The sequence below is a fragment of the Leptomonas pyrrhocoris genome, assembly GCF_001293395.1.
Source record: "Leptomonas pyrrhocoris isolate H10 chromosome Unknown, whole genome shotgun sequence".
Lineage (NCBI taxonomy): Eukaryota > Euglenozoa > Kinetoplastea > Trypanosomatida > Trypanosomatidae > Leptomonas > Leptomonas pyrrhocoris.
Window position 1 is genome coordinate 930,852 of NW_015438359.1, and position 23,258 is coordinate 954,109.

The following is a 23,258-nucleotide window of genomic DNA, read 5'->3' on the forward strand; positions in this document are numbered from 1 at the left end:
CTCTATCTTCTATATATATATATATATATATATATATATATAAAGCCGAAAACAACTACAATGCTCCGCCGTGTATCGTCCTCCGCACTAGTGCAGCGCGCCGTCGTGCCCACCGCCGCTACCGTCGCCACCCTGCGCAACATCGTCGTCTTCAGTCAACAGCACCACATTTTGGAGAGCAACCAGAAGGCTCGCAACAGCCCCAGCAACGTGTGGATCGAGGACTGGGAGGTGGACCGGTTAGGAATGAAGCCGGAGGCCGGTGCCCTGCCCACCCAGCTCGTGCTCGATAAGCAGCTGGAGCTCTTCAACTTCGATCAACTGCTTTCCCCGCCGGAGGTGATGGAGGCTCCGAAGCACAGCAGCTACAGTAGCCGTAAGGTGTACGGCGAGCGTCTACAGTTCGAACTGAACGACCGCGCCTCGAAGCACAACTTCCAGAGCAAGTGGTGGATTACCAAAGGGCAGGCCTACAAGGAGAACTTGCAGTTCAAAGCGAACATGCGGCCTAGCGTCATTCTCACCAAGTCGCAGCTGAAGCTCTTCCACTCGAGCCAGCTCAACGGCGGCGACGCCCTCATGACCTTCCCGATCAGCGGCGGTAGCCGTCGGCTGTACAGCAAGAAGGGTGAGGGCTACGCGGCGCTGGCGGATCACATCAAGTCGAACAACTTCAACAGCGGCCTCTACTTCACGCGGCGGCAGATGGAGTTCTTTAAGCTGGCACCGCAGCCGAACATGGTGCCAGTGGTGCAGGATGTCGCCTCTGGGGAGCGCTACCTCATCTACAACGTGGACCAGCTGGAGGACCCGCACCTGGCGCTGAAGACGCTGCAGCGAGCCCCGGTGAACGTGCCGACCTTCTTGCTGTCGGGCGAGCCGATCATGTCGGAGACGACGAAGAAGTTCCCCAAGACGTTCCGCAGCAACTATTGGCTCACCGGCCGAGACGCGGAGCTGTACCAGTGGCCCATCAAGGAGAACGAGAAGCGCCGCGGTGTCCCGTTCAACGCCGGCAACTCCACCTCTCTCCAATACGAACTCTTCAATGTGGAGCAGCTCACGAACCCGGAGGAGGCGTTCGCCAAGGCTGGTCTCTTTGTGCAGTAGGCAACAATAACCGTAGCCGCATCATCGATGACTGGCGGGCGAGAGAGAGGGCCGTTCCTCCAACGTTTCTTTCTCTCTTTCTTCTCCTTTCTTCGTCTTCCTCGCGCGAGCGAGAGCCACCCACAGCACTCACCGGTGCGTCGTTTGACTTTGCTGACGCCTCCGGCACAAACGCCACAGTGATGGAAAGCGTCTGCGGTGAGTAGAAAAGAAGGGGAAAATGAATCTGCGCGGTTATGGTCGGGAACCCGCGCAGGAGCGTCGCAACAGGCAGAAATAAAGGAATCCAAGACAACTCCGACCGTCATCCGAAGATAAAAGAAACGGATCGAAAGAGATGGCTGATATCGTCTTGTTTTTCTGTGTTATGAACCAGCTGGAGAGAGTCGCAAAAGATCGTGTTTCTCCATCCTCTTCTTATCTTTGTTGTTCTCCCCGCTCTACCGGCACGTGCGTTGCAATTTACGGTCTCCGCGCAGCTGTATGCGAGACTGCTGGAAGAAAGTGCCGTTTTCTCTTCCTTTCCTTATGTTGATGCGTTGTACCTGACATAGAGTAAACGAATCATAGGCCGCATCGACAAGAAAGGAAGGAGTGAAGGGGAAAAATAAAAAAGCAATGCCGCGAAACACCTAAAAATGGAGTGCTGTGCACACACGGTATCGTAAGAGTATTTTTTTTCTTCTTCTTTCTTTCTTTCGTTGATGGTTTCCATGGCCATTATCCGTTAAGGGAGGGAAACACATATATTTGTCTTCTTTTTGGCGCGACACAGTGTTCTACAAAATGTTTAAAAAAAAATGAGTTCAGCATAGATATCTTATCTCTTTATAAATTTCTCGTTTTTGCTCTCTCTCTCTCTCTTGTCTTCTGTCTTGCTCACGTGTGTATTCTTATAGAATTATATACAGCTAGATTTGTGTTTTTTCCCCCTTTCCGTGTTCGGATGGCCGAAGTGGTGTGAGAGCGACATCTCTGGTTTGCCCATCTTTTTTTTCTTCTTGTTTAGGTGTTGAAGAAGTGCTCGTGGGAGCCCGATTTGTGAGGAGGAGAAGGAAGAAAAAGAAAGAGATGCGAGAGGGAAAAATGGACAGCAGAGCAGTAACAGCGTGATGATGCGCGACATTGAAGGCAGCCGCTGGTGCCTCTCTACTCGTTTTTTGCTACTTTTACTAGGATTGTGGATTTCCTCTTCCTTGTTATTATACGTTCTAACGTGGTCAATAATAAAAGGAGAGTATTCAAGTTTTTTTTTTTACGATCTGTCGCCATCACTCCACCGTGTTCTCGCTGTTTTTCGAATGAAACACTACGTTCACTGCAAAAGCATTGCACCAGCAGCAGCAGCACGATCTTCTCTACTTCCTTTTTTTCCTTTTTTGTTTTCTCCCTGTTTCCTTCGAAGGCTCTTCATGCACTTACTGTTGCTGGGGGAGTTGGCGTGGTCCCCGCTCTCTGTTCTCCGTTCTTTTCTGTGTGGAAAGACGCGTAATGGCTTTGTTTCCTTCGTTGGGTGATCTCCGGGAGAAAGCACAATTATGTGGCTTGCTTTTTATTGTTTTGTTTTTTCCCTGTTTGTTTGTCTCGTGCGCCAGATAATTAATAGCGATGATTTGTCAGCGAAAAACAGCAGCAACAACCAAGAAAAAGACAGTACGAAAAAGATGACGACCCATAAACCCACCACGTAGTTGTGTGGAACACACGCACAGACACACACGTGTGGAAGAGGGGCAGCAACAGCAGTTGATGCTTTGCACCCACGTCGATTTGAAGGGAGCTACAATACGCCTCCTTTTTCTCTTTCACCCCACCACTGGACGGACAAGGGAAAGATCGGTGTCTGCCGGCCGCTTTTCTTCCTCGTGAGAAGTACGACTTGTGCTGTTTGCGCAGATATTGTTTGTGTGTAACCCTTCACAAGCTTCGTAAATGGGGGAGAAATGCACCTGCGAAAGAGCCATAGCAAGCTCATGCGTATTTCAAAACACTTGCACGTGCCTGTACTAGAAAGTCTGAATGAATGCGCTGGCTGTGAAACGGCGGAAGAGCCCCTTTCCGGCGCTCTCCTCGTGTGCTCTCACTCAACTGTCGCTTTTTTCCTTTTCTGCTGTGTCTTTCCACCCTCGCCGCCATCAATAATTCATCTTCACTCGCTTTTCCACGCGATTTCTTTAAGAAAAAGGATTATTAACTTGCGAAAAGAGGACCAACAGATTTATATCTACATATTTTTTGGGGGTCTGTTTCCCTTGTCTTTCCAGCTCCCTTCTTTCTCCCTTCGTGTTGTATTTCTTTTTTCCCCCGGTTTGCTCAAGGCGTAAGGCGGCGAGGTCGTGGGAAGGAAACCGCTGCCCCATCTGCGTCTTTCACCCCCCCCCCGCACCCCTCTGCGAGCGCGTAAAGATCATATTTTCTTTCTTGTCACTTCATCACCCAGATCCCCTGTTCACCCTCTCTTCCGTTGTTCGGTGTTGGTGGCACAACCGCAGAGCGGCGCAGACGGAGCGCTTCACACGTATTTCACTGGCACGTAACCACGCCTGATTTTTAGCGTCTTTTTAAAAGCTCTTTTGACTTTTGTGTTGTGATTTCATGCGATAGACACGCGAACGCTACCCCCCTTTTTTTTGGCGTTGTGGACCCGTCCTGCCGCACCGCGCCTGCTTCGTGCGCTGCGGTGGGAGAGAGAGAGATTCCGTACTTCCATTTCTTCTTTACGTCGCACAATTGTCGTCGTCGTTCACAGCCATTCACAGATTTTGCTTTCTCGTTTTCCTTTTTCTTTCTCCTCCACACTTAACAACAACAAAAAAAAAATCAGACGAAGGTGAGCAGACAAGAAAGGTCACCCCCCCCCCTCTACGTAGGAGTCACACAGAATGCTCCGTTGCACACGGGGCCAATGGGTGGTGTTCACGCAGGGCTTTCCGGTTCTCGGGAAGTTTGCGCAGGACCACTTCCTTCCATCGAACCCGCTGTCGTCCTCTTGTCTGTGGCTAGACGAGGACGACATCAGAGGAGCCATAATGGCAGCGAGAGCGCACGGCTGCCCAAACCCCCTACGGATCGACCCTTACGCGCATCACCCGGTGTTGTCGCGGTTCGCCGCGAAGACCATACAAAGGAAGTCAAGACCGTCGCCCACGGCAGCCACTTTCGCGGAGGCGCTCGCCGGTGGTCAGGCGATCCCCGACACGCAACAAATTGCAGACCTGTTACAGAATCCAGAAGACGCAGGCTGCGCCGTGCGGCGCGGCAGCCCTTCTCAAGAAATGCAGAGTCCTCCTCCTCCGAAGAAACGCGGGCGCCCCCCAAAAGCTGCTGCGGTGCGTGTGGAACCGGTGTCTGTGGAGCGCGCCACCGCGGCTGACTTGTCACAGTACAGGGTGCCGATTTGCACGGTGGTGATCCCGAAGCCGCTTTACATCCTTAATATGGACCAGATGTTTTTGCATGTCCATTCTGGGTCCACGTGGGCTGCCGGAGACGCAGAGGAGGAGCGGAGGGAAAGCGGTGCCCACAAGCTGGACATTCCGTACTCTGCTGCGCATCCGTTTTTTCAGTCGTCGAAACCGCATCTCTGGCCCGGCTCGTTAAACCGAGTGGCTTTTGCAGGAGACAGCACCTCGACCATCGCAGACCAGCCTCTTTCTTCGTCATCGCACAGCGATCTCGCAACTGACAAAACACCTTTTCCTGACTTCAGGCTGACCTCGGAGGCGTTGACGGCCGGCATTCGCGCACTCCAGCAAAAGTTCCCCAACCCAGTGAGGGAAGAGGCACGGTTCATGTACTCGATCGTAAGGCGTCGCAAGTACGGTCTTCAGCGACAGCGCGACTTGTGGACAATTGCCATGCGGAACCGGTATCAGTCGAGGTGGTGGGGCACGCGAAGGCAGTGGGCCGATGTGGGCGCTTCTGTGCGGCCTGGGCAGCAGGAGCACGTCGTCCCCGTCGCGGTTTCCACGAAACTCGTTCACATCTCTCTCATTGAGAACGCAGCGGCGGTGCTGCAGCGTGCGTTCATTGCTCCTCGCCGACGAAAGCTCGTGCTATTCTTTGAGGAAAGTGGGGACACAGAAAACGACAACACAGGCGTTATGGAAGCGGGTGTTGTCGCAGGAAGGCTGGGCAGTGACGAAGACTGGTTTAGTGTGACGGAGCGTCCGAGATATAATCCGCTCTTTTCTGACCTGGAGGATATGATGCGCGAGGATATGAGACGTATGAACTATAAAATCCCACTCTATCTGTCGAAGAATCACATCAAAAGCCTGGGTCTGTCTGTGCGTCCCAATGCTCGCGGCATCAATCGCCAACTCATGGATGCAAAGAGCACTGTGCAAGATGGTGGTGGCTTGGAGACAGCCAACGGCACCCAAGCCCACTCCTCCGATGATGCGCCGCCGCCGCTGCTGCTGCGGAGGTCGTCAACGACGCAGCATTGTTGTTGGTACCACATTTCTCAAGTTCACTTCCCCGCCAGCTACCTTATCTCGTCCGCGGTGTTGTTCGCAGAGATGGACCACCCTGGCGTGGCGGTGCACGGCACGACGGGAACGTTGCTGACCTACCCGGAGCTGTCCTACGCCTCGCTTGTTGAGCGTCATCCTGACATCGCCGCGCTGCTGTGGGCAGACCCAGAGGAGACGGCCAAGGCGGACCTGCCAAAGGAGTCACCTTCTGCAGACGATGATCAGGACAGTATTGCACTGCCTACTCCGAAGAGCACCGCCAACCACGAAACCGGCAGCACGATCCAGGCGGATGCAAGCGAGGCACGAGTGCCTGCGAAGGTGCCGCTGGATGAGCGGTCGATTGCGCACTTCGTCGCGACGCACGCCGTGCCGACACTCGTCAAAGGACGGCACCTTTGGTTTGAGGCAGAGGACGTGTTGGCCTCCAACGGCATCGTCGACGTGAACTCGGCCCCGGTGGAGGTGAGCATACAAAAGGGTCAGGGGTCGCGCATCGCGGGAGGTGATAGCAGCGACACCGTCGCCACCGACGACGACCCCGCGTTCGATGGTGTGCCAAACAGCACGCTATTCAACGTGGAGGCGCTCACTGACCCCGACGAGGCCCTGCGTAAATTATGTACCTCCTTTGTGCCCTCGTAGACGTCCGGGAACGTTGCGTGTGCATGTGTGTTCGCAGGCGTTGGATCGTGGCGAAAGAGAAGGCGCCCAACTCGGCAACTGCACCTCTCACCAAATCTTGCCTTTCTCTGTGTAAAGTGCGTTGAATCGGAAACTCGCAACTAAGAACTTTCATTCTGTTTTTTTTTTGATCCCATTATTCTGCCCTTACTATATTTCTGCTCCGTTTTCTGTGGCAGACTTCACGGCGCGCACCGCGAAATCTTTTCTCCTCCGTTCTGATTTAAGGCACTTAATCATCGTACGCATGTATATATATATATATCTATGCTGAATGAATGTCCTTTTCCAAATGGGCGTTGTGCACGAGTTGGACGAGCGTCTTTTTGTGTTTCTCGCCGAACTGTTCATAATTCTGTTCTGCCTTTGGGGTGTCGGAGGTTTCTTTTTTTCCTGTCGTGTGAGTGTGCCTCGTCTTCCATAGAATCCCTCCTCTTTTTTGTTCTTTTCAAAGGGTTTCCCTCTGCCAGTTCTGGCGAAGTCTCACATCTCGGTTGTCTTGACACAGGGGTCACGGTAGTGCTCCTTTCATATGTATATATATATATATATATATATGTATGTATATGGAAGGAAGAGAATGAGCGTGTGCGACAGTAAACACGTGAGTCAACTACACCAGATGCGTTGCACACGAAGGCGGAAGAAGACGAGGCAACAAGAAAAAAGAAAGAAAAAATGCCTTCGTAGCATATACTCGGAGAGTCACGTTTCTCTGTGCATTTGCGTTCGAGTTATGCCGCCTCTATGGCATTTCTCAATGTGCACACACCCGTGATGTGCGTGTATCGCAAATACATACATATATACATACGTACAGTTTCACGCCCATGTGCTGCGGTAAATGAACGTGGATATGATAAAAGCGATCTTTCTGCAGTTTTGAGGGAGCGATTGCAACTGCAACTACGTATTCGCATCACCCTGCGCCGATTTTTTCTCGCTGATTATGTGCAGCTCACCGACTGTTTTGCCGAAGAGAACTTCTTTGTTTTTTTCTTCTTTCCCTCTTTATCGTAATCGTTCTTTCTTCTTTGCATTTCCACACGTGTATTTAAATTGTAGCATCCTCGCTGGATTTTTTTTTCTTAGTGCGTTGCTGCAGCTTTCCGCGGTAACCCCAACAGCAGCTCTTCATAATGCAGGCTGCTCGCGCGCAGCGAGGAGCAAAGTGGCGCCCACTCTCTGCCATCACCACATCCGCGCGGAACTCCTACCTGCCTGGCTCCTCGCTTGCCTTCCCACTCTCCGACGCCTCCCATGCTCGCGACGGCGGACTACGCTACCCACACACGCCATCTGCCGCCGGCGGTGCCGCCCTTCATCGCACGCGTCTGCTCCTTCAGCGGTCCTCTCGTCATAAGGTCGTAATTCCCTCGCTTTCCGCCCTCGGTGGGGGCACTCCCAGCCCACCGCACGCCGCGGCTGCGGCCTCCGTGTCGGCCGCCGCGCTAGAGTACGAGCAGCACCGCCGGCTCAGCCCCGACGTGGCGCAGTTCATCACCGCCGACGACGCTGCGGAGGTGCAGCGTGCACATCAAATCGATGCATTCCGCGACTCCAACGCGGCCCTGACGCAGCAGCTCTGGCGAGACTCGAAGTCGCACCTCCGCAAGCAACAGAAGCTCGTGGACGAGTTTGGTGTTGAGGGCGCCGTGCGCGAAACCCTGCAGCCCAGCGGCACGTCCTTTCGTGAGCAGCTCCGCCAGCGCCCGCTGGATCGAGCGATTCTGCAAGAGATTTATCTCGGACTGCACGGCCGGCGTATTGAGCGACGGCTGAAGCGCGGTGTGTCGTGGGAGCACTGGATCACCAAGGGGGACGGCACCGCGCCGGTGTTCAACACCTCCGAGAAGGCACAGCAGACGTTCGCGTTTGGTGGGGACATACGCCAGGTGCGGTGCGCCACCCACCCGCAGCAGTTTCCCGTAGTGCTGTCACACGGGCCGAGCACCGTGTCAGCAGCATCGTCGGTGTCGTCGTCGCATCAGAAGAAAAAGAAAGGTGGGTCGGCAAAGCCGCCCAACTCGCGCGCTTTGGTGCCACGCGAGAACCTACTTCCCGAAGTGGCCGTCATCGGTCGCACCTCCAGCGGAAAGTCATCGCTCGTGAACGCGGTGGTCAACGCCACCGTCACCCCCTACGGGCATCTGCGCGGCACGACCAGCGCGGTGCGGTTTTACAGTGTAGCGAGCCGGCTAATGCTGGTGGACTGCCCGGGCTACGGCCACTACGACCCGATCGCGACGCCGGCGTTGGATGCGGAGAATGCAGTGAAGGCGATGCGGGCCTACTTGGCCTGTGGTGCCGCGCCCGGTGCACGGCGGAGACGAGGAACAACGTCGCATGCATCGGAAGGGGGCGACGATGGCGTGCGTGGGCAGGGGGTGCCCAAAGACTCACACAGCTTATTAGAGGAGCCCAACTTGAAGGATGAGGAGGGCTTTGGTGGAGGCGATGGTTCTCCTTCTGTCTCCTCCGTGCACCCTGCCGAACGCGGAAACGAAAGCCGACCAGCTCCTCTCCTGTACCAGCCCCGCAACCTGAAGCGGGTGCTCGTGTGCGTCTCCGCCCATGGTATGCAGCACCTCGACTACTTCTACTGCGACCTGCTCGAGTCCTATCAAATCCCATTCTCCGTTGTCGTGACCAAGACAGACGCAGCCCCCATTCGCTTTCTCGCGCGACTGACGGACTACACACGCAATCAGCTGGTGCGCTATACGCAATGTAAAGAAATTTTGCTGACCAGCTCGCTGCGCATTGCCGGCATCGACAAGGTGCAGGAGTTACTGGGGAGCTTCGCGGCGGTCGACGACCCTTTGAGTGGTGCGGCGATGGACTTCAGCGCCATCGTGTGAGTTTTAAAAAAATCTTTCTTGAGCGTCTCGCGGCTGCGTGAAGGAAAACTCGTTTTTTTCTTTTGCTCCAACTGCATAGCCGCCATCACCTTCGGAGAGAGAGAGCTGAGGGGCTGTCATCACAGCATTCCTTATTTATTTGTGTTATGCTCTTGGAGAGCCAAGTAACACGTACGGCAACAAACGGCAGCCTTCACGGCGTCAGCGCGATACGATGGCGACCGAAACTCTTTTTTGTTTTGCGTCCCTAAGGAGCAGAAGTGCTGTTGACTTGGAAAAAAAAAAGGGTGAAAAGGAAAAGAAAATACCGATCTCGCTTTCGAATGCTGCATTGAAGCATCCCCAGGCAACCCAACGAACACCATTATCCTCCTATCTTCTCTCGTTTTTCTGACTTGAAATATACAAGGATGGAGACAGGGCATAAATGATGACCGAAAAACTCCGATCTTTGCTCTTCATCCTATTTGTTACTTCTTCCTCTTGTCTCGCTCTCTCGCTCTCTCCCTCTCTCTTCCTCCATATTGCTGTTTCTTCCTTTCTAAAGGAGTTTGCCAAACGAAAAACCACTAAGACACTTCTTTTCAACCAAAAAAAAGGAATAAAAAAATCTGTGTACGTAGCGATGATAGAAGCGCTGCCTTGACAGCTGTTGCTCACGACTTTTCTCATCTTATTACTCTTCTAATTACATGCTCACATTTTGGACGTGAAGCAAATACGTTTCGTCTTCTTTCTTTTTTCTCTTTTACTAACTAACTTCGTTGCAGCGAGGGGCATCAGCTGGCTGCTATCTTGTCGTCAGCTGCCTTTTTGCCGTCTCCGTTTTTGCTGGACAACAAAAGCCGCACCTTTTGTTGTTGTTGTTTAATATACATCGTTTTTATCTTGTGCGTGTGCGTGTGTCTGTGCTTCCGCTTCAAACGCCGCCGCCGCTGCTGTTTCTGCTGCTGCAAAAAGAAGAGGAAGAGTCTTTTTCTTTTCTTTTATTGAAACCTATTAGAACAAAGGCACAAGAGCAAAACGGATCTGCACCCGCACACCACACACCGTTTTTCTTTTCTCCTCAGCGTACCGAAGCGTGCGGAAGTAACTTGACGGTTCCTGCCCTTTCTTCTTTTTCCTTTCTGCTTGATATTGCCGCGTTCTTTCAACCGCGGCTGACTGTTAAACCATCTCTTATTCTTCTTCTTTTTGGACGTTCTCATTTTTTATTATATTGCGTTGCTCGTACAGTTTACCCGGTTTTTCTTTTCCCTTCCCCGATGTGTACACACACGCTCCTACCCCATACCATTAAATAAGTTCGTGTTCTTCTTCCCTCTACTGTTGCCGTTGAACCCAAAGGAGACTGTTTAGATCATAAGACACACACACACTCACACATACACACACGCGCACAGAAACGAAGACATCGGCAGACATCAACAGTTTTTTTTTTTGCTTTTCCCCTCTTCTTCCTTCTCTGCTCCCGTGTGCATCTCTCTCTCTGTTGATCTACCTGAACATTACCTCGACAGTTAGATGATTTCTTTTTATTCTTCTTTTTAAAGGTAGCTCTTCTTCTCTCCTCATACAGTGCTTCTGTTTTTCGTTTTCTGTTTCCTTTCACTGCCGGGCACTCGTATTGTCTTGGCAACGATCGCGCTCTCCCTGGTACTCCCACACACTCATAAAACCCCCATATATATATATATATCTTTCGTGTTAGCGTTCGCTCTTTTTCTTGGTTTCGAGTGCTGCGTCTCACGCCACTTCAGCAATTGAGGACTAAAACAAAAATAATCCTTTTAGCTTTGCATTTTGTTTTTTTGATTGACGCCGTTGGTTCTTCATTACACACAAGAGAGAAAAGGAGAAAAAAAGCAACGACCACAACAGCGGCAACAGAGAGCGTGCGTTTATATGGATTCGTATTCTACGTTAAATCGTCGTTGCGGGAGAGACTTTTCTTCTGCTCTTTTTTCCTTTCCTAGTGGCTCGGTCGTGCCTTTTTTTTGTTTCTCAAGTATTCTCAGCGCCAAATACGACGGTGTATTAATTGCCCGACTTTTCCATTGAATAAAGTTCGGCTACTTCTCTGGTGGTCTTTGCCGCGCTCTACGTACGGAAGAGGACTTTCTGAGTGTGCAGGCTGGGGACAAGGAACCAACGGTCGATATATATGGTTAACCTTTTAAAGCACCGTAGCAATCGTTAGCTGTATTGTTTTTATATTGTTATTACCATTGTTCGTTTCGAGCACACCATACAGAGGCCAAACCGGCAGCGAAGGCGGTAAAACATGGACCGCGCTCACCAAACGGTGAAGTTCTTCGGGCTCGTCTACTTCGAGTGCAAGGACGGCTACCTCGCCGCATCGGGACTGGACGGGGAGCGACTTTTCCTCCGCACACAACACATCGTGGGCGACACCGCGGATGAGGTGCTGCGTTTCTTCGGATTTGCCGACGTCTGCGTATTTCGCGTGGTGCCGACGCTGAGCTCGCGAGCGGCGACGTCGTCCGTGAAGGGCGCGAGCGGCGCCTCGCCTTCGCAAAGCAGTCGCGGTGGTGGCAGCAGCAGGAGCAACGGTGATGGTGGTGGCATTGCGGCAGGAGGCGACAAGACAGATGCTGCTCCAGCCTGTACGTCGAGTGGGTTAGGTGACTCGCCCTTCGACCCCAATAAAGTAGCAGACGTTATGGATATGGAGGATATCACCTACGGCAAGAGCTTATCGCTGGTGCACGAGGCCAGCGGCCTTTATGTGAGTGTCGCTCAGGCACTGCCTTCGGAGAACGACCCCGACTGTCTCAGTGTGGTGCTCGTGAAGCCTTCTGCTGCCATGACGCCCTCCTGCGAGCTGTCGCTTGTCTCGCGCTACAAGCTCCACGCTGAGGGCGATAAGTTGTGCCGTGCCGACAGCGTGCTAATTCGGCTGGACGCCAACCCGATGTTCATCCATGTCTCGTCCTCGCCGATGATGGAGCCAAGCAGCGGCGGCAACAACGACGGTGATGTAGAACTCCTTCACCGTACCTTCCGCCTGGGCAGCAGTCTGTCCTACGCATCGGGGAGTCGCACAGGGCCGGCAGGCGGCGTCGGCGGTGGCGGGGCGGCGGTGGCTGCGGCGTCCACGACTCTGCCCTCTCAAAGCTCCCGCCTCACTCTCCAGGGCAGCTTCGTCCTACCAGTAGGAAACCCCGCCGCCGCTGTCCCGGGACGCTGCAGCACCGCCGCCGCTGCGGAGGCCCTCACCCTCGAGTACCTGGACGAGGTGAACGCGTGTGAGGAGGGCGGTGTCAGCTTCACGCTGCAGCGCTACGACGTCGGCAGCGACTATGCGGACCGCCAACGCGCGCAGCTTCGTATTACACGCCCTTACATTGCCTGTGGTGTCCCCATCGCGCTTTACCACCGAGAGCGGGAGTCGTTTCTGATGACGAGCGCGACGCAGTTTCCACAGTCGGTGGAGATGGAGGGGGAGGAGCGAGGTGACGATGATCCCAGTCGCGGCAACACCAATAATGCAACTTCGTCCGCAGACGATCGGCTGGCAACCCCGGGCTCCTCTCTTTTGTCTCCTACGCTGCATCGTACGGCGGTGGAGAGCGCAGAGGAGGTCGACATCGGTGAGGACTGTGCGGCGACGGTGGCGAAAAACGCCCCTGCAAGACCGCGTTGAACAGAGTAACCGCACTGGTCGGGGCGGAGACGGCGATTCGGCACACCACCACCGCCGCTGCTGCGGTCTCCCCTCAACGGAGAAGCCCTGCCCTGCTCCGCAGCACCACCAATAATTTCTCCGAAGGCAACTCCGTCACTTCCTTCTCGGAGGTGTTGCAGCCACCGACGCAGCGCCACGAGGGGCAGGTGCGGCACACGGCAGGCCTCATGGACACCGGTGGTGGCCGCTACTTTCCCTTCCCGGTCTTCTCCGCGGCGAACCTGGCCGGCAACGCCGCCTCGGCCGACTTGTCTCTCCTCGCTGCAAATCACAACTGTGCGTCCTTGTGGTGCTTTGAGCATGAGGAGCCGATGCTCGGTGGGCCGCTGCGCTACGGCAGCTCATGGCGGTATCGCCTGCGTCACGTCGTGTCCGGCATGTACGTGGCGGTGTGCGGCTCGGCGGTGGATGTGATGCTGGAGGGCTACGACGATGACGGGGAGGGGGACAACGCGTCTGGTAAAGGGGCGACAGCGCCCATTCCAACTGCCGCGCCGCCGTCCATTGCCGCTGTGTTTGCGAACGAAAGCGATGACAGCGAGAGTGACGACGGTGTGCACCAAATCAACGGCGGCAGATCGTCGCGGTCCGCGTCCCGCTCCGGTCGCACGAAGGCCGGTACGGCCGCCGCGGTGGTCACGCCCTCCGACGTCGACCTCACGCCGCGGCCCGCGGAGATCCGTCCGACGAGTCTCTGCCTCATTCCTCCGCCCCGCACACGAAGGGAGAGGGAGGCGACTCTCTTCTGCGAGGAGCCGATGTACGCGACGGAGGCCGCGGTTGTCGTGGAGCAGACGTGTCTCCGCGTGAAAAACACGCTGACCGGAATGTACCTCATCACGGACGCCGGCGTGGAAGGCAGCGACGGCTGCCCTCGCTGGACTGGCAGCCGTCGCGTGCAGACCCGGTGGTGGCGGCGTACGTCTCCCACCGGCTGCAGATGGAGACGCAGTTTGTGGTGTCGCAGTGCGGGTGGCTGACCCGCTACCGCGCGGAGATGCAGGCGTTGGTTTTTGAGCATTACAAACAGCACGCCCAGCGCGTCGCCGCAGCGTGCAGCGGGGACACGGCGGCGAAGGAGCAGCTAGACGCGGAAGAGGCCTACCGCAGCACCCTGCAGGAGAGGATTCGACCGTACTTCAACACGCCCGACGGGGACAAGGAGATGCTGCAGGCGCGCAGAGGTTTTCTCGCGCCGCGGATGTCGCCGAATAAAGAGAGGGCGGACACGGCGGCGGCGGCGGCGAGCGCTTCCGCGGTGCTGGCGGGCGGCGGGAGCATCACTGAACACCGCAGCGCTGACTTCGACTACGACAGCGGCTCGTTTGGCGCGGCCGCTATTGCGGCCGCCGTCGTGCCGACGCGACCGTTGTACGCGGCCATGCACAATACCATTCGACTCTGCCAGCGTGCGTTGATCGCGTTGATTCAGTTCTGCTCCGACTCGGACGAGACAAACGCGCTGCGGCGCGAGGGCCTCCCGATCAAGTCACGGCAGTCCCTCTTCTACGACATGCGCTTCCATCGACTGCTCTTTGATGTCGTAATGGCCCCTTTCCAGCTTTTGCACTCGGCGGATGCCGAAGCGATCTACGGCCGCTACAGCACCGCGGGGAACAGCATCGCCGCCGTAATGAGATCCGATCGCGGCACCGTCGATCACATCTACGCGACACTGCGGATGCACAGCAGCAGCAGGCGTATTTTAGCTGTTTGTGGAGTGGTCTGTGGCGTAGCAGCGGCGGCGGTGGCAGCGTGACGGCTTCTGCGCCGCCACAAGCCGGTTCGCCGGTCAACAACCACAGCAGCGGCAACGTCGGCCTGCTGGACGAGGAGTTGTTGCTGCCAATGCACCGTGAACTGCACCTGCTGACCCGCCTCGCTCTGCGCCTGATGCGGGATATGATTCGCGACAACGCGGCTGCCTTCACGGACGGCTGGGCGGCGTACATTCCAGGGCTGCTGCGGTTGGAGGGACTCCGCCTCCACGTCGTGGACACGTTGCAGGCGTTCTTCACCGACAACCCGTATGTCCCGCTGCGGGCGGTGCATCAGGTATCAGAGCACTTCATCTCGGCTTCACAGCTGTTGCGGCGGGGCGCCTACGTGGACTTTCTCGGCGCTGTGTGCACGATCGAGTTCAAGGGAGTGCCGGAGCGGCAGGCCTTTGTGTGCCAGCGGTTGCTCGTCGAAAACCCACAGCTGCTCAGCCGGTTTGTCATGGTCGTACCGCCCGGCTCCACGGAGGCGGACGGGTGTGTGTACGTTCTGCCAAGCGCCGAGCCGGACATCACGACGGATTCGGACAAGGCGGACTCCGGCAAAAACAATAAATCCTTCGGCACCACGTCATCGCTGGACCAGACAGCGAGACCGGCGGCGCAGAACTCCGCGGCTTCTCTCGCCCCTTCTTCTTCCTCCACCGCATCATCGCCCTCCTCCTCCTCCCAGCGTCTTCGGCGCGGAGAGGCTGCGGTGGAGTGGGAAAATGGTATCTGCGCCGCCCCTCCTCTGGGCTACCTCCCCTTCACCGAGTTTTTTTCAAGCGGCACTGGGAGGAAGCAGGCGACGTTTGCGGCGAACCAGATATCCCTCTTTGCGCGTCTGTGCTACGACGGTGCCCCCGCGCAGTGCCACGAGGCCGTTGGCCGCCTCTTCCCCGCCGCCGCTCTGAAGTGTCTCCTTCGCACCTTTGTCTGGACGGGCGAGCAGGTTGTCGGCCATCGCTGCCCGCACGACGTGCTACGCAGTTTCTTGATTCGACTGGCCATGCAGTGCTTCGTGTTGCCGCGCATGTCGGCCCCTGCGGTGCAGCTGCGGGTGAGCACGGTGCTCTTCGGCTCCAGTCAGCTGCGGCGGAACACCAGCCCCACCTACTCGAATCTCCCTGACGATGAAATGACCGTGTTGCTGAAGTCGGCTGTCATCAACCTGCTCCGGGCAAACCCCTTCTTTGTGCAGGATGACGTAGACCGCAGCTTGCTCATGCGTGGCGCGGTCAGTTCGATGTTGAAGCTGACACGGTACCGGCAGTACACGTATGCGGATGTGCTGACGGTGCTGCCGATGCTGCTGCAGCTGCTGGACGGTACCCGCGACGTGCTCGACGCAAACACGCTGCACCGCACACACCTGCCATCCACCGCTGCCGGTTCGCACTCTCCCTCCATAAATGCTCAGTGCGCCGACTCGCACGGCAGCTTCGCCGCTCCGCGTTCGCCTGCCGCCGCCGCTTACGCGTCGGCCGTGAACAGCAGCAGCAGCGACACCGCGCGTCTGGTGCACAAGGTGGAGAGTGTGCACCTCATGCGCATCCGAGAGATGGTTTGCCAAGCCTTGCTATTCGCACTGCAGCACGGCGTGTCGCGCGCCGCGGACAGCGTCATTGTGTACCTGTACAAAGCCTACACACAGGTCGATCCAAGTCGCCCCGGAAACGGTGGACACGCCAGTTCCACAGCTTCTGGCGCAGTGCAGTCGATCGCTTCGGCACTCGCGTCGGCGGCGCAGACGCCTGCGGTGGCGGATAACGAGCTCCGGCGAAAAGTGGAGGTCCTCATCCGACGGCGCGACGACTACAGCGGAGGGGACTCGCACGAAAAGGGTCTGCTGCAGAACTTTATGGAGAAGGTGTCCGTGACGGAGCTTTCGGAGAACGTCAGAGAAGAGGAAGAGGAGGCGAAAAGGTCGTCTCTGGCGGCGCAGCGTCTCGTGGATGGCTACCAGGAACTTCCCGACGGCCTGCAGAGCTGTATTGTTGTTGGCAGCGGTAGTGGCAGTAGTCTGGCGAATCAACTGAGCTCCGCGACGTTCTCCGCCAAGTGGACTTCACAACTGATCCGTACCGAAACCTCGTCTTCGTATGCAGAGTTGTCCTCGTCCGATGATGACGAAAACGGTCTGTCCGCAGCGAGCGATGACGGCAGCAGCAGCAGCAGCAGCAGCGGTGGTGGCGTCTCCGCAGCGGAGGTGCAAGCCTGGCTGGACTACCGCACCAGCAACATCGTCCAGTACTTTCAACCCGACCGACTCGTGCCGTATTTGTTCGACGTCACGCGCTACAACTCCCCATCCTTGACAGTGCAGGCGATGGCGTTACTCGTGCAGCTCTGCGTGGTGAAGCGCAGCATCGCGCAGCTCGTCCTGAAGGTGAACACGCTGCCCTCCTTGGAGGTGCTGCACAGTTTTGACCGCATGTACACCGTGGCGGTGCGGCTGAAGGAGGCGTACACGCCGGCGGAGACGGGGACGCCGCGAGCGACGCAGTGGAAGCCGGCGATTCAGTTCGCCTTGGACACGTTGAATGGTCCGCCGCCGCCGCTACCACAAAACACCCATGCTGCTGCTGTTGCTGCTGCTGCGGGAACACCGACACAGCCGGAGGGTACGGAAAAAGACGGAAGAAGGGTACGAGGAGAAGTCGGAGCACTGCAGCACCCGTCGTTATTGGCCACGTCGGTGCTGTCGTCGCCTCAGCACCACCGCCACAACACCGCGGAGAAGCGCGCGGCCAAGTTACGCCACCTGTACAAGGCGTTCCATGGCGTCAGCACAGAGAACCTGCTGCTCAACGGGAGCGGTGAAGAAGGCGAGGACGAGGAAAGTGGAAACGATACCGAGGAGGGGGCGGAGGCCGGCGAGGGAGGAGGAACAGCAGTGGCAGAAGCAACAGGGAAGGAGCGTATTGCCGCGCTGTGGAGTAAGACTTCCGGTGCGGTGCGCATGCTGGTCTATAATAACACCATTCGCAGCCGCCGTCGTGCCTTGGGCCTCTCCGAGACGAGCACCATCCCCGTCAACGTGATTATTCGTGCAGAGATGATGGCGCACTGGCGCATACACGAGACCCTGCTGCAGATGCTGTCGCACCTAACGTCGGCCGACCCGCTCTTCAAGTCCGTGCTCCCGTTTTTCTACTTGTTCAGCTTCTCGGAGAACAACTCGCTGCTGTTGCAGCCGTACGTACATCTCTTTCTGAATCGGCTGGACCCCGAAGATGCCTCGGTAACGGTGTGCCTGCACATTATCATCCGTGTCCTACGCTCGGAGCCGCACGTGGAGGACTATTTGACGCCGGCGCTGCTGGAGGCTATCGCGAGCCACATCAACGATGAGCTGTACACGAAACTCCCGGACCCGGAGCTGGTCGAAATGTTGAGCCAGTACATCTTCTCGGGCCCCGTCTCCCCCGTGGTGCGTCGCCGTATGATGATTCTCTTCCGTGAACGCGGAACCTTGAAGCACTTGACCCGTTTCCGGCCGAACCCCACCCCGGTCGAGGTGGTCTTCACATCAGCTCTCGTGAACCTCGTGTGCAGCATCTGCGGCTCCCACACGAGTGTGCTGACCCTCGCGCGCAGTATGCTGCCCGCGGAGAGCATCTGCAGCGTTATTCTTCAAAAACGAATTGTGGAGATGTTACCGGTGGCCATCGTGGACAAATCCTGCGGCACCCCACTAGAAAACAGCGCCGCCGACTCGTCTACCGCGCCGAGTGCGGTGGCGGCGCTGAAGCTGCTGAACCCGTACGTGCGCATTCTTGTTGCGCTCTACTTTATTCCAACCAACGACAGTCGAGATGACAGCCAACGGCGCTGCCTGTGGTGGATGGGCAACCCACTGATCTGGCGCATTGTGAAGCTCTTCACCACCGCCATAGAGGCCGTGTGCACCGTCGCTGCGCAGGACGGTGTCGCGTTTGCAGTGAACCGTGGCCTGAATGGCGTGAGGATGTACCACACGCTGCTGTGCTCGACCATCCCAGTCGCGATGGCTGGCTTCCTCATGAACTGCTTTAGCAACGAAGGGTTCAATCGGTTTCAGAAGGAGGTGATTGGGCAGTCGCTCTACCAACACGCGGCGGCGGCGGTGCGGCTAGGTGGGTTGTTGATGCAGCACGCCGCCGCGATCGGTCTCACCGTGGAGGAGGCGGTGCACTACCGCCGCTTCCTGGCGGTGTTGTATCGCCGACTGACGGAGCTGAACGATCCTTCGGGGGTGTCCGTGGATGCGCTGGTGGAGCGGTGCTACTCGATGGCGCGTCGGATGCGCATGTGGCTGTCGGAGCAGCAGCAGATGGTCGAGTCGGCGCTGGTGGACGTGGAAGGCGCGCGCACTGGTACGTCAGAGTCCACAGCGGGACTGGAATTGAAGCCGAACAACAACGATAAAGCCCACGAATGCAGCGCGGCCACGTCTTCACCGTTCAGCTCCACCGCGTCCTTCAGCGCCTCTTTTGCAGGACTGCGTAAACCAGCGGTCCGCCCGACTGGTGGTGCTGGCGTTGTTGCAGCGGCTGCGTACAGGAACGTCGTGCGACGGCGACAGATCAGCGTTGATGATGAAAGCGGCGCTTTCCGTCTCTTATTCGCCGAAGAGGCCGTGTCCCAAACACAGCTGCATTCTCAGGAGCTGCTGGAGGCCACCGGGTTGGGTGGGTCTGACCCGCGCAGCGTGAACATCGCCGGTCCCAGGCAGGAGCCCGACGACGGCGACACAGGCGACCTCGTCAACAAAGGTCTTTTGCTCCCCGGTGTGTTGGCCAGCAGCCGCGGCGTGTCGGTGGTGCGAGCCACGTTGCGGTCAACGCTGCACGGCGACACCGTCATCCCGACTGACCGCCACTGCCCCCCCGGAGGTATCGATGAACGTCATCCAGCACCTCTTGCGCAGCGCTGAGGACGAGGCGATGCGTGAGTCCATCGGGTGTATGCTGGAGGCGATGCGCAACCACCTGCTCCGCCCACGCACCTTCGTGGGGGTGCTGAACCTGTTCTCTAACGCGCTGGATGCCGCGCTGCACTACCCGGACTTGGTGCAGGCGCTCCGCGGGGCTGGCCCGACTGGATTGGGCGACAGCGCCGTCCCCGCGTCGCAGGCAAGCCCCCGAGGTCCACAAGCGTCATCTGTTTTTGCTGCTTCTGGGAGCAACGGCGCAAGCGGCGGGGAGGGCGGCTTGAACCCCGACGCGGTGATCGCGCCGGAGAGTCTTGGCTACGCTCTGCAGATCACCTTCAACGACACAGGCATGCTGAACGTCGTCGTCTCTCTCTGCGGCCGGGAGGAGGACGTTGTTTCGTTAAACGCGCTTCGACTTGGCGTGCTCATTCTTGAAGGCGGCAACCGCCACGCGCAGAGTCGGCTGCTGGACTACTTCTTAACACATGAGGGAGGTTTCTTCCACAACGTACGCGGCCTCCTGCACAAAAACCTGAGCTGGGTTCAGCACATCAACGCGGAGCACCAGTACTACCTCATGAAGCGTGGCGTGCGGATCGAGGAGACGAAGAGGGCCGCCGCCGCCACAAACATTCAAATCATCAACGCCCTTGCCCCGCAGCTGCGTGGGAGAGGCGCGTCAACGGCGGACAGCAGCATCGAGGTGTTCACTGCATCGAAGTCGTACGTATCGGCGCTGCACGGGGAGAACAAGAAGTGGCTGACAACGCTGCGTAACGCAACGCAGGTGTCCGGCTGGGCCCGTGTGCACGGCAGCCGTCGTCTAAAGCTCATTACGTTCCTTTTCCGGCTGCTGCAGCTCTTCTGCGAAGGCCACTTCGCCGGCCTGCAGAACTACCTGCGCGTGCAGTACGACAACCTGCACAGCGCGAATGTGATCCTAGAGACGATGACCTTCATGGAGGAGATCTCTACCTTTGTGACGCCGAGCAACTACCGTGTTCTCTCTCAGGGATTTGAGCTGCTGAGCGAAGTCTGCCAGGGGCCGTGTAGGTTCAATCAGGAGGCGCTGATTGATTACGGGGCGTGTCGCGTGATTCGACACACTGTGGACTGCCTGCAAGCGCAGTCTGGCGGTGACCAGCGCGAGCTGACCGCGCTGCTGCGGCAAATACGTGGTAGCTCGCCGCCGTCGTCGTTGTTTTTGCCGCCGCCGCCGCCGCTGCCGCCATCAACAACGCCGCAGCCGTGGAGCTGGCAGCGGAGCGTGTGTGACGCCGACCGCAACGAGGTGTTCGTCGAGAGTGTTGTAATGAATCGCCTGGGCGACGAGGAGGCGGCGAAGCTGCGTGTGTCGATCAGCAACACGCTGCTCGCCGTGCTCGAGGGCTGCCGGGAAGCCGAGTCGTACCGCCGCGTCCTGCGTCAGGTTCCGCTGACGAGTGTGGCGGCGGAGGTGCAGTACGCGTGTAACCCCGCCACTGTGTACCTCATGCAGCACAACGAGGAGGAGTTCGAGAAGGATAACAGAACCGAGTCGCTGTTCAACCGGCTCATTTACTTGAAGTCGGTGGAGCCGTACGCGGCCCTCGAGGGCGTTTTGGACGGCGTGGAGACACTCCTGCGCAGCTCGGCGGCCGTCGCGCGGTATCTCGGCAGCATTGAAATCAAACGCGCCGATGGGCTGGAGCGAGTGTACTTCCGCATCCCGCTCATCTGCCTCAGCCTCACGCAGAACCGCAAGGATGAGCTGCTGTGGAGCGTCGACCGCACCAGCCGCGCGACGAAGCTGGCGGACTTCCTGCACAAGTCGGACGAGGTTATCTTCGCGGTGGAGCGGAACCACGGCTTCCGCAATAGAATCGTCCGGTGGACGCGCTTCGCCGCCGCGTACCACGACGAAATCGCCGTGGAGCGTCCGAGTATGCCGCGACGCGTGGTGCGCTCCCTGAAGGTGTTTTACAACGACTGCGTCGTCCCGAAGCTGTTTCCCTACGAACTGGAGGCTTACGACGTGGTGTCCATGACGCTGGCGGTGCTGGCGAACACCGTGATGGTGGCTATGGAGGGCGGCGACTTCGCACAACGGGTTTCCCATGTGCAGTGGTACGGCAACCGAGTCGTCTCGGTGCTGTGCGTCTTGCAGGTGGTGGTGTGCGGCTTTATGTGCGCCGCGTACCTGACCGTGCTGGTGCCCATTCACTTCTATCACGCGTACAAGAGCAAGCAGCGCTTTGCGGCAGGCAGGGCGCGAGTGAACGTGGACCTCGCCGAGGTGTACGCGAACCTGACGGTGCGCGAGCGGTGGGCGAGTTTCCTGACGTGGTTCAACATGCAGTTTCGCCTCCTGTTGCTGCTCTTTGCAATTCTTAGCTGCGCCGTTTCGCACTACTTCGCGGCCTTCAACTTGATGTTGGTCGTCTACCGCATCCCGACGCTGCGCACCTTCATCTCGGCCATCACGATGAACGGGAAGCAGCTGCTGCTCACCTCCTTCCTGGGAGTTATCATGCTGTACCTCTTCAGCATCGTGGGGTTTCTGGTCTTTTCCAACCAGTATAACCCGGATGGGGAGGGCAGCGCCGCTGCGTTGGCCGGGCCGCACATGAACTGCGAGTCGCTACTGCAGTGCTTCGTGTACATCGTTGATCAGGGTCTACGGGCTGGCGGTGGGGTGGGGGATGTGATGGAGCCGTGGGCGTGGGGTAACAGTCGCATGCTGGCCCGTCTGGCGTACGACATGCTCTTCTACGCCCTCGTCAGCGTGGTGTTCTTGAACATCCTCTTCGGCATCATCATCGACACCTTTGGGCAGATGCGCGACGAGAAGCGGGAGAAGGAGACGGACATGCACGGCTTCTGCTTCATCTGCGGCCTCGACGCAGATACCCTAGAAAAGGCAGCGTCATGGGCTTTGCGAACCACGTGCAGCAGGAGCACAACATGTGGATGTACCTGTATTTTATGCACCACCTCCACCGCAAGGACCCATCACAGTACACAGGGCAGGAGAGCTACGTAAACGCCTGCATGAAGCGCAGCGGGCTGAGGTTCTTCCCAGAGTACAACTGCATCTCGTTGACGGAGCGGAAGGAGCGAGAGGAGGCTGCGGCGCATGCAAGCGCGTTGGGCGATGACGACGAGGACGCGATGACCAACGGCAACGCCAGCGGCGGTGGCGCGACGATCGAGGCCGTGGAGGCGGCGGCGCGGGTGGCGATGAGGGAACTCACCGTGGCGCGCGAGACGGTCAACGCCCACTTGAAAGAGTGGCAGAACGACTCGTTGCGCATGAAGGCGTTACTGCAGCAGCTCGAGTTGACGTCGCGGAATATTACAACGGACTGCGGCAGTACGGTGGCGCACACGGGCACGGCGGCAGTGGGCGGGAGCGGGTCGTTGAGTGGCCACAGTGCACCGACTCGCCCACAGTCGGACAAAGCAGAACAGGTAGAGCCGGGCGAGGCAGCATCCATGGAGAGACAGACGCCGCGGGATTACGCCAGCATAACCGGCGTGAGCAGCAGCTGGTCCAACCCGGTGATGGTGATGGAGGGCGGTGGCGCCGACCCGCCTGTCCTGCGTGCTGTGCAGGCTCAGTTGCGCACAGAGCGGGAACTTCGGCAGCGCTACGAGGAGGAGCGGGAGAAGATGAAGGGGCTTCTCCGGGCCAAGGAGGTGGAGGTGGAGAAACTGAAGAAGGCGTCGACGAGGAACTCGACGAAGGATACCACGTAG

At 57.6% G+C, this 23,258-nt stretch overlaps 10 protein-coding genes across 10 annotated transcripts in view; all 10 read left to right on the plus strand.

Annotated features, from left to right (window-relative positions):
- ABB37_02121 (putative mitochondrial mitochondrial RNA binding protein, putative (RBP38)) overlaps positions 1-1,110 on the plus strand; it is a gene marked incomplete at its 3' end in the record, with an annotated part of 1,584 nt that extends 474 nt beyond the window's left edge. The window contains exon 1 of the mRNA XM_015798938.1: positions 1-1,110. This exon is cut by the window's left edge and continues 474 nt beyond it. Coding sequence (XP_015662416.1) covers positions 61-1,110 — 1,050 coding nt within the window. The 5' untranslated portion in view covers positions 1-60.
- Positions 1,111-2,222: 1,112 nt separating this feature from the next.
- ABB37_02122 (hypothetical protein) lies at positions 2,223-2,627 on the plus strand (the record flags this gene model as incomplete). The annotated part of the gene is made up of 1 exon (XM_015798939.1): positions 2,223-2,627. The coding sequence occupies one exon, from the start codon at positions 2,223-2,225 to the stop codon at positions 2,625-2,627; it is 405 nt and encodes a 134-aa protein (XP_015662417.1).
- A 660-nt stretch (positions 2,628-3,287) lies between these two features.
- ABB37_02123 (putative mitochondrial hypothetical protein) lies at positions 3,288-6,233 on the plus strand (the record flags this gene model as incomplete). Its single annotated transcript, XM_015798940.1, has 1 exon — positions 3,288-6,233. Exon 1 carries the CDS (start codon positions 3,993-3,995, stop codon positions 6,231-6,233), a length of 2,241 nt encoding a protein of 746 aa, XP_015662418.1. The 5' UTR covers positions 3,288-3,992.
- Positions 6,234-7,335: 1,102 nt separating this feature from the next.
- Positions 7,336-9,133, plus strand: ABB37_02124 (putative mitochondrial hypothetical protein; the record flags this gene model as incomplete). The annotated part of the gene is made up of 1 exon (XM_015798941.1): positions 7,336-9,133. The coding sequence occupies exon 1, from the start codon at positions 7,412-7,414 to the stop codon at positions 9,131-9,133; it is 1,722 nt and encodes a 573-aa protein (XP_015662419.1). The 5' UTR covers positions 7,336-7,411.
- Positions 9,134-11,417: 2,284 nt separating this feature from the next.
- On the plus strand, positions 11,418-12,800 carry ABB37_02125 (hypothetical protein; the record flags this gene model as incomplete). Its single annotated transcript, XM_015798942.1, has 1 exon — positions 11,418-12,800. One exon carries the CDS (start codon positions 11,418-11,420, stop codon positions 12,798-12,800), a length of 1,383 nt encoding a protein of 460 aa, XP_015662420.1.
- Positions 12,801-13,009: 209 nt separating this feature from the next.
- Positions 13,010-13,822, plus strand: ABB37_02126 (hypothetical protein; the record flags this gene model as incomplete). Its single annotated transcript, XM_015798943.1, has 1 exon — positions 13,010-13,822. The coding sequence occupies one exon, from the start codon at positions 13,010-13,012 to the stop codon at positions 13,820-13,822; it is 813 nt and encodes a 270-aa protein (XP_015662421.1).
- A 185-nt stretch (positions 13,823-14,007) lies between these two features.
- Positions 14,008-14,601, plus strand: ABB37_02127 (hypothetical protein; the record flags this gene model as incomplete). The annotated part of the gene is made up of 1 exon (XM_015798944.1): positions 14,008-14,601. One exon carries the CDS (start codon positions 14,008-14,010, stop codon positions 14,599-14,601), a length of 594 nt encoding a protein of 197 aa, XP_015662422.1.
- Positions 14,602-14,690: 89 nt separating this feature from the next.
- On the plus strand, positions 14,691-19,520 carry ABB37_02128 (putative mitochondrial ryanodine receptor, putative,insulin receptor; the record flags this gene model as incomplete). Its single annotated transcript, XM_015798945.1, has 1 exon — positions 14,691-19,520. The coding sequence occupies one exon, from the start codon at positions 14,691-14,693 to the stop codon at positions 19,518-19,520; it is 4,830 nt and encodes a 1,609-aa protein (XP_015662423.1).
- Positions 19,521-19,551: 31 nt separating this feature from the next.
- Positions 19,552-22,542, plus strand: ABB37_02129 (putative mitochondrial insulin receptor,Ryanodine receptor; the record flags this gene model as incomplete). The annotated part of the gene is made up of 1 exon (XM_015798946.1): positions 19,552-22,542. One exon carries the CDS (start codon positions 19,552-19,554, stop codon positions 22,540-22,542), a length of 2,991 nt encoding a protein of 996 aa, XP_015662424.1.
- A 128-nt stretch (positions 22,543-22,670) lies between these two features.
- Positions 22,671-23,258, plus strand: ABB37_02130 (hypothetical protein; the record flags this gene model as incomplete). Its single annotated transcript, XM_015798947.1, has 1 exon — positions 22,671-23,258. The coding sequence occupies one exon, from the start codon at positions 22,671-22,673 to the stop codon at positions 23,256-23,258; it is 588 nt and encodes a 195-aa protein (XP_015662425.1).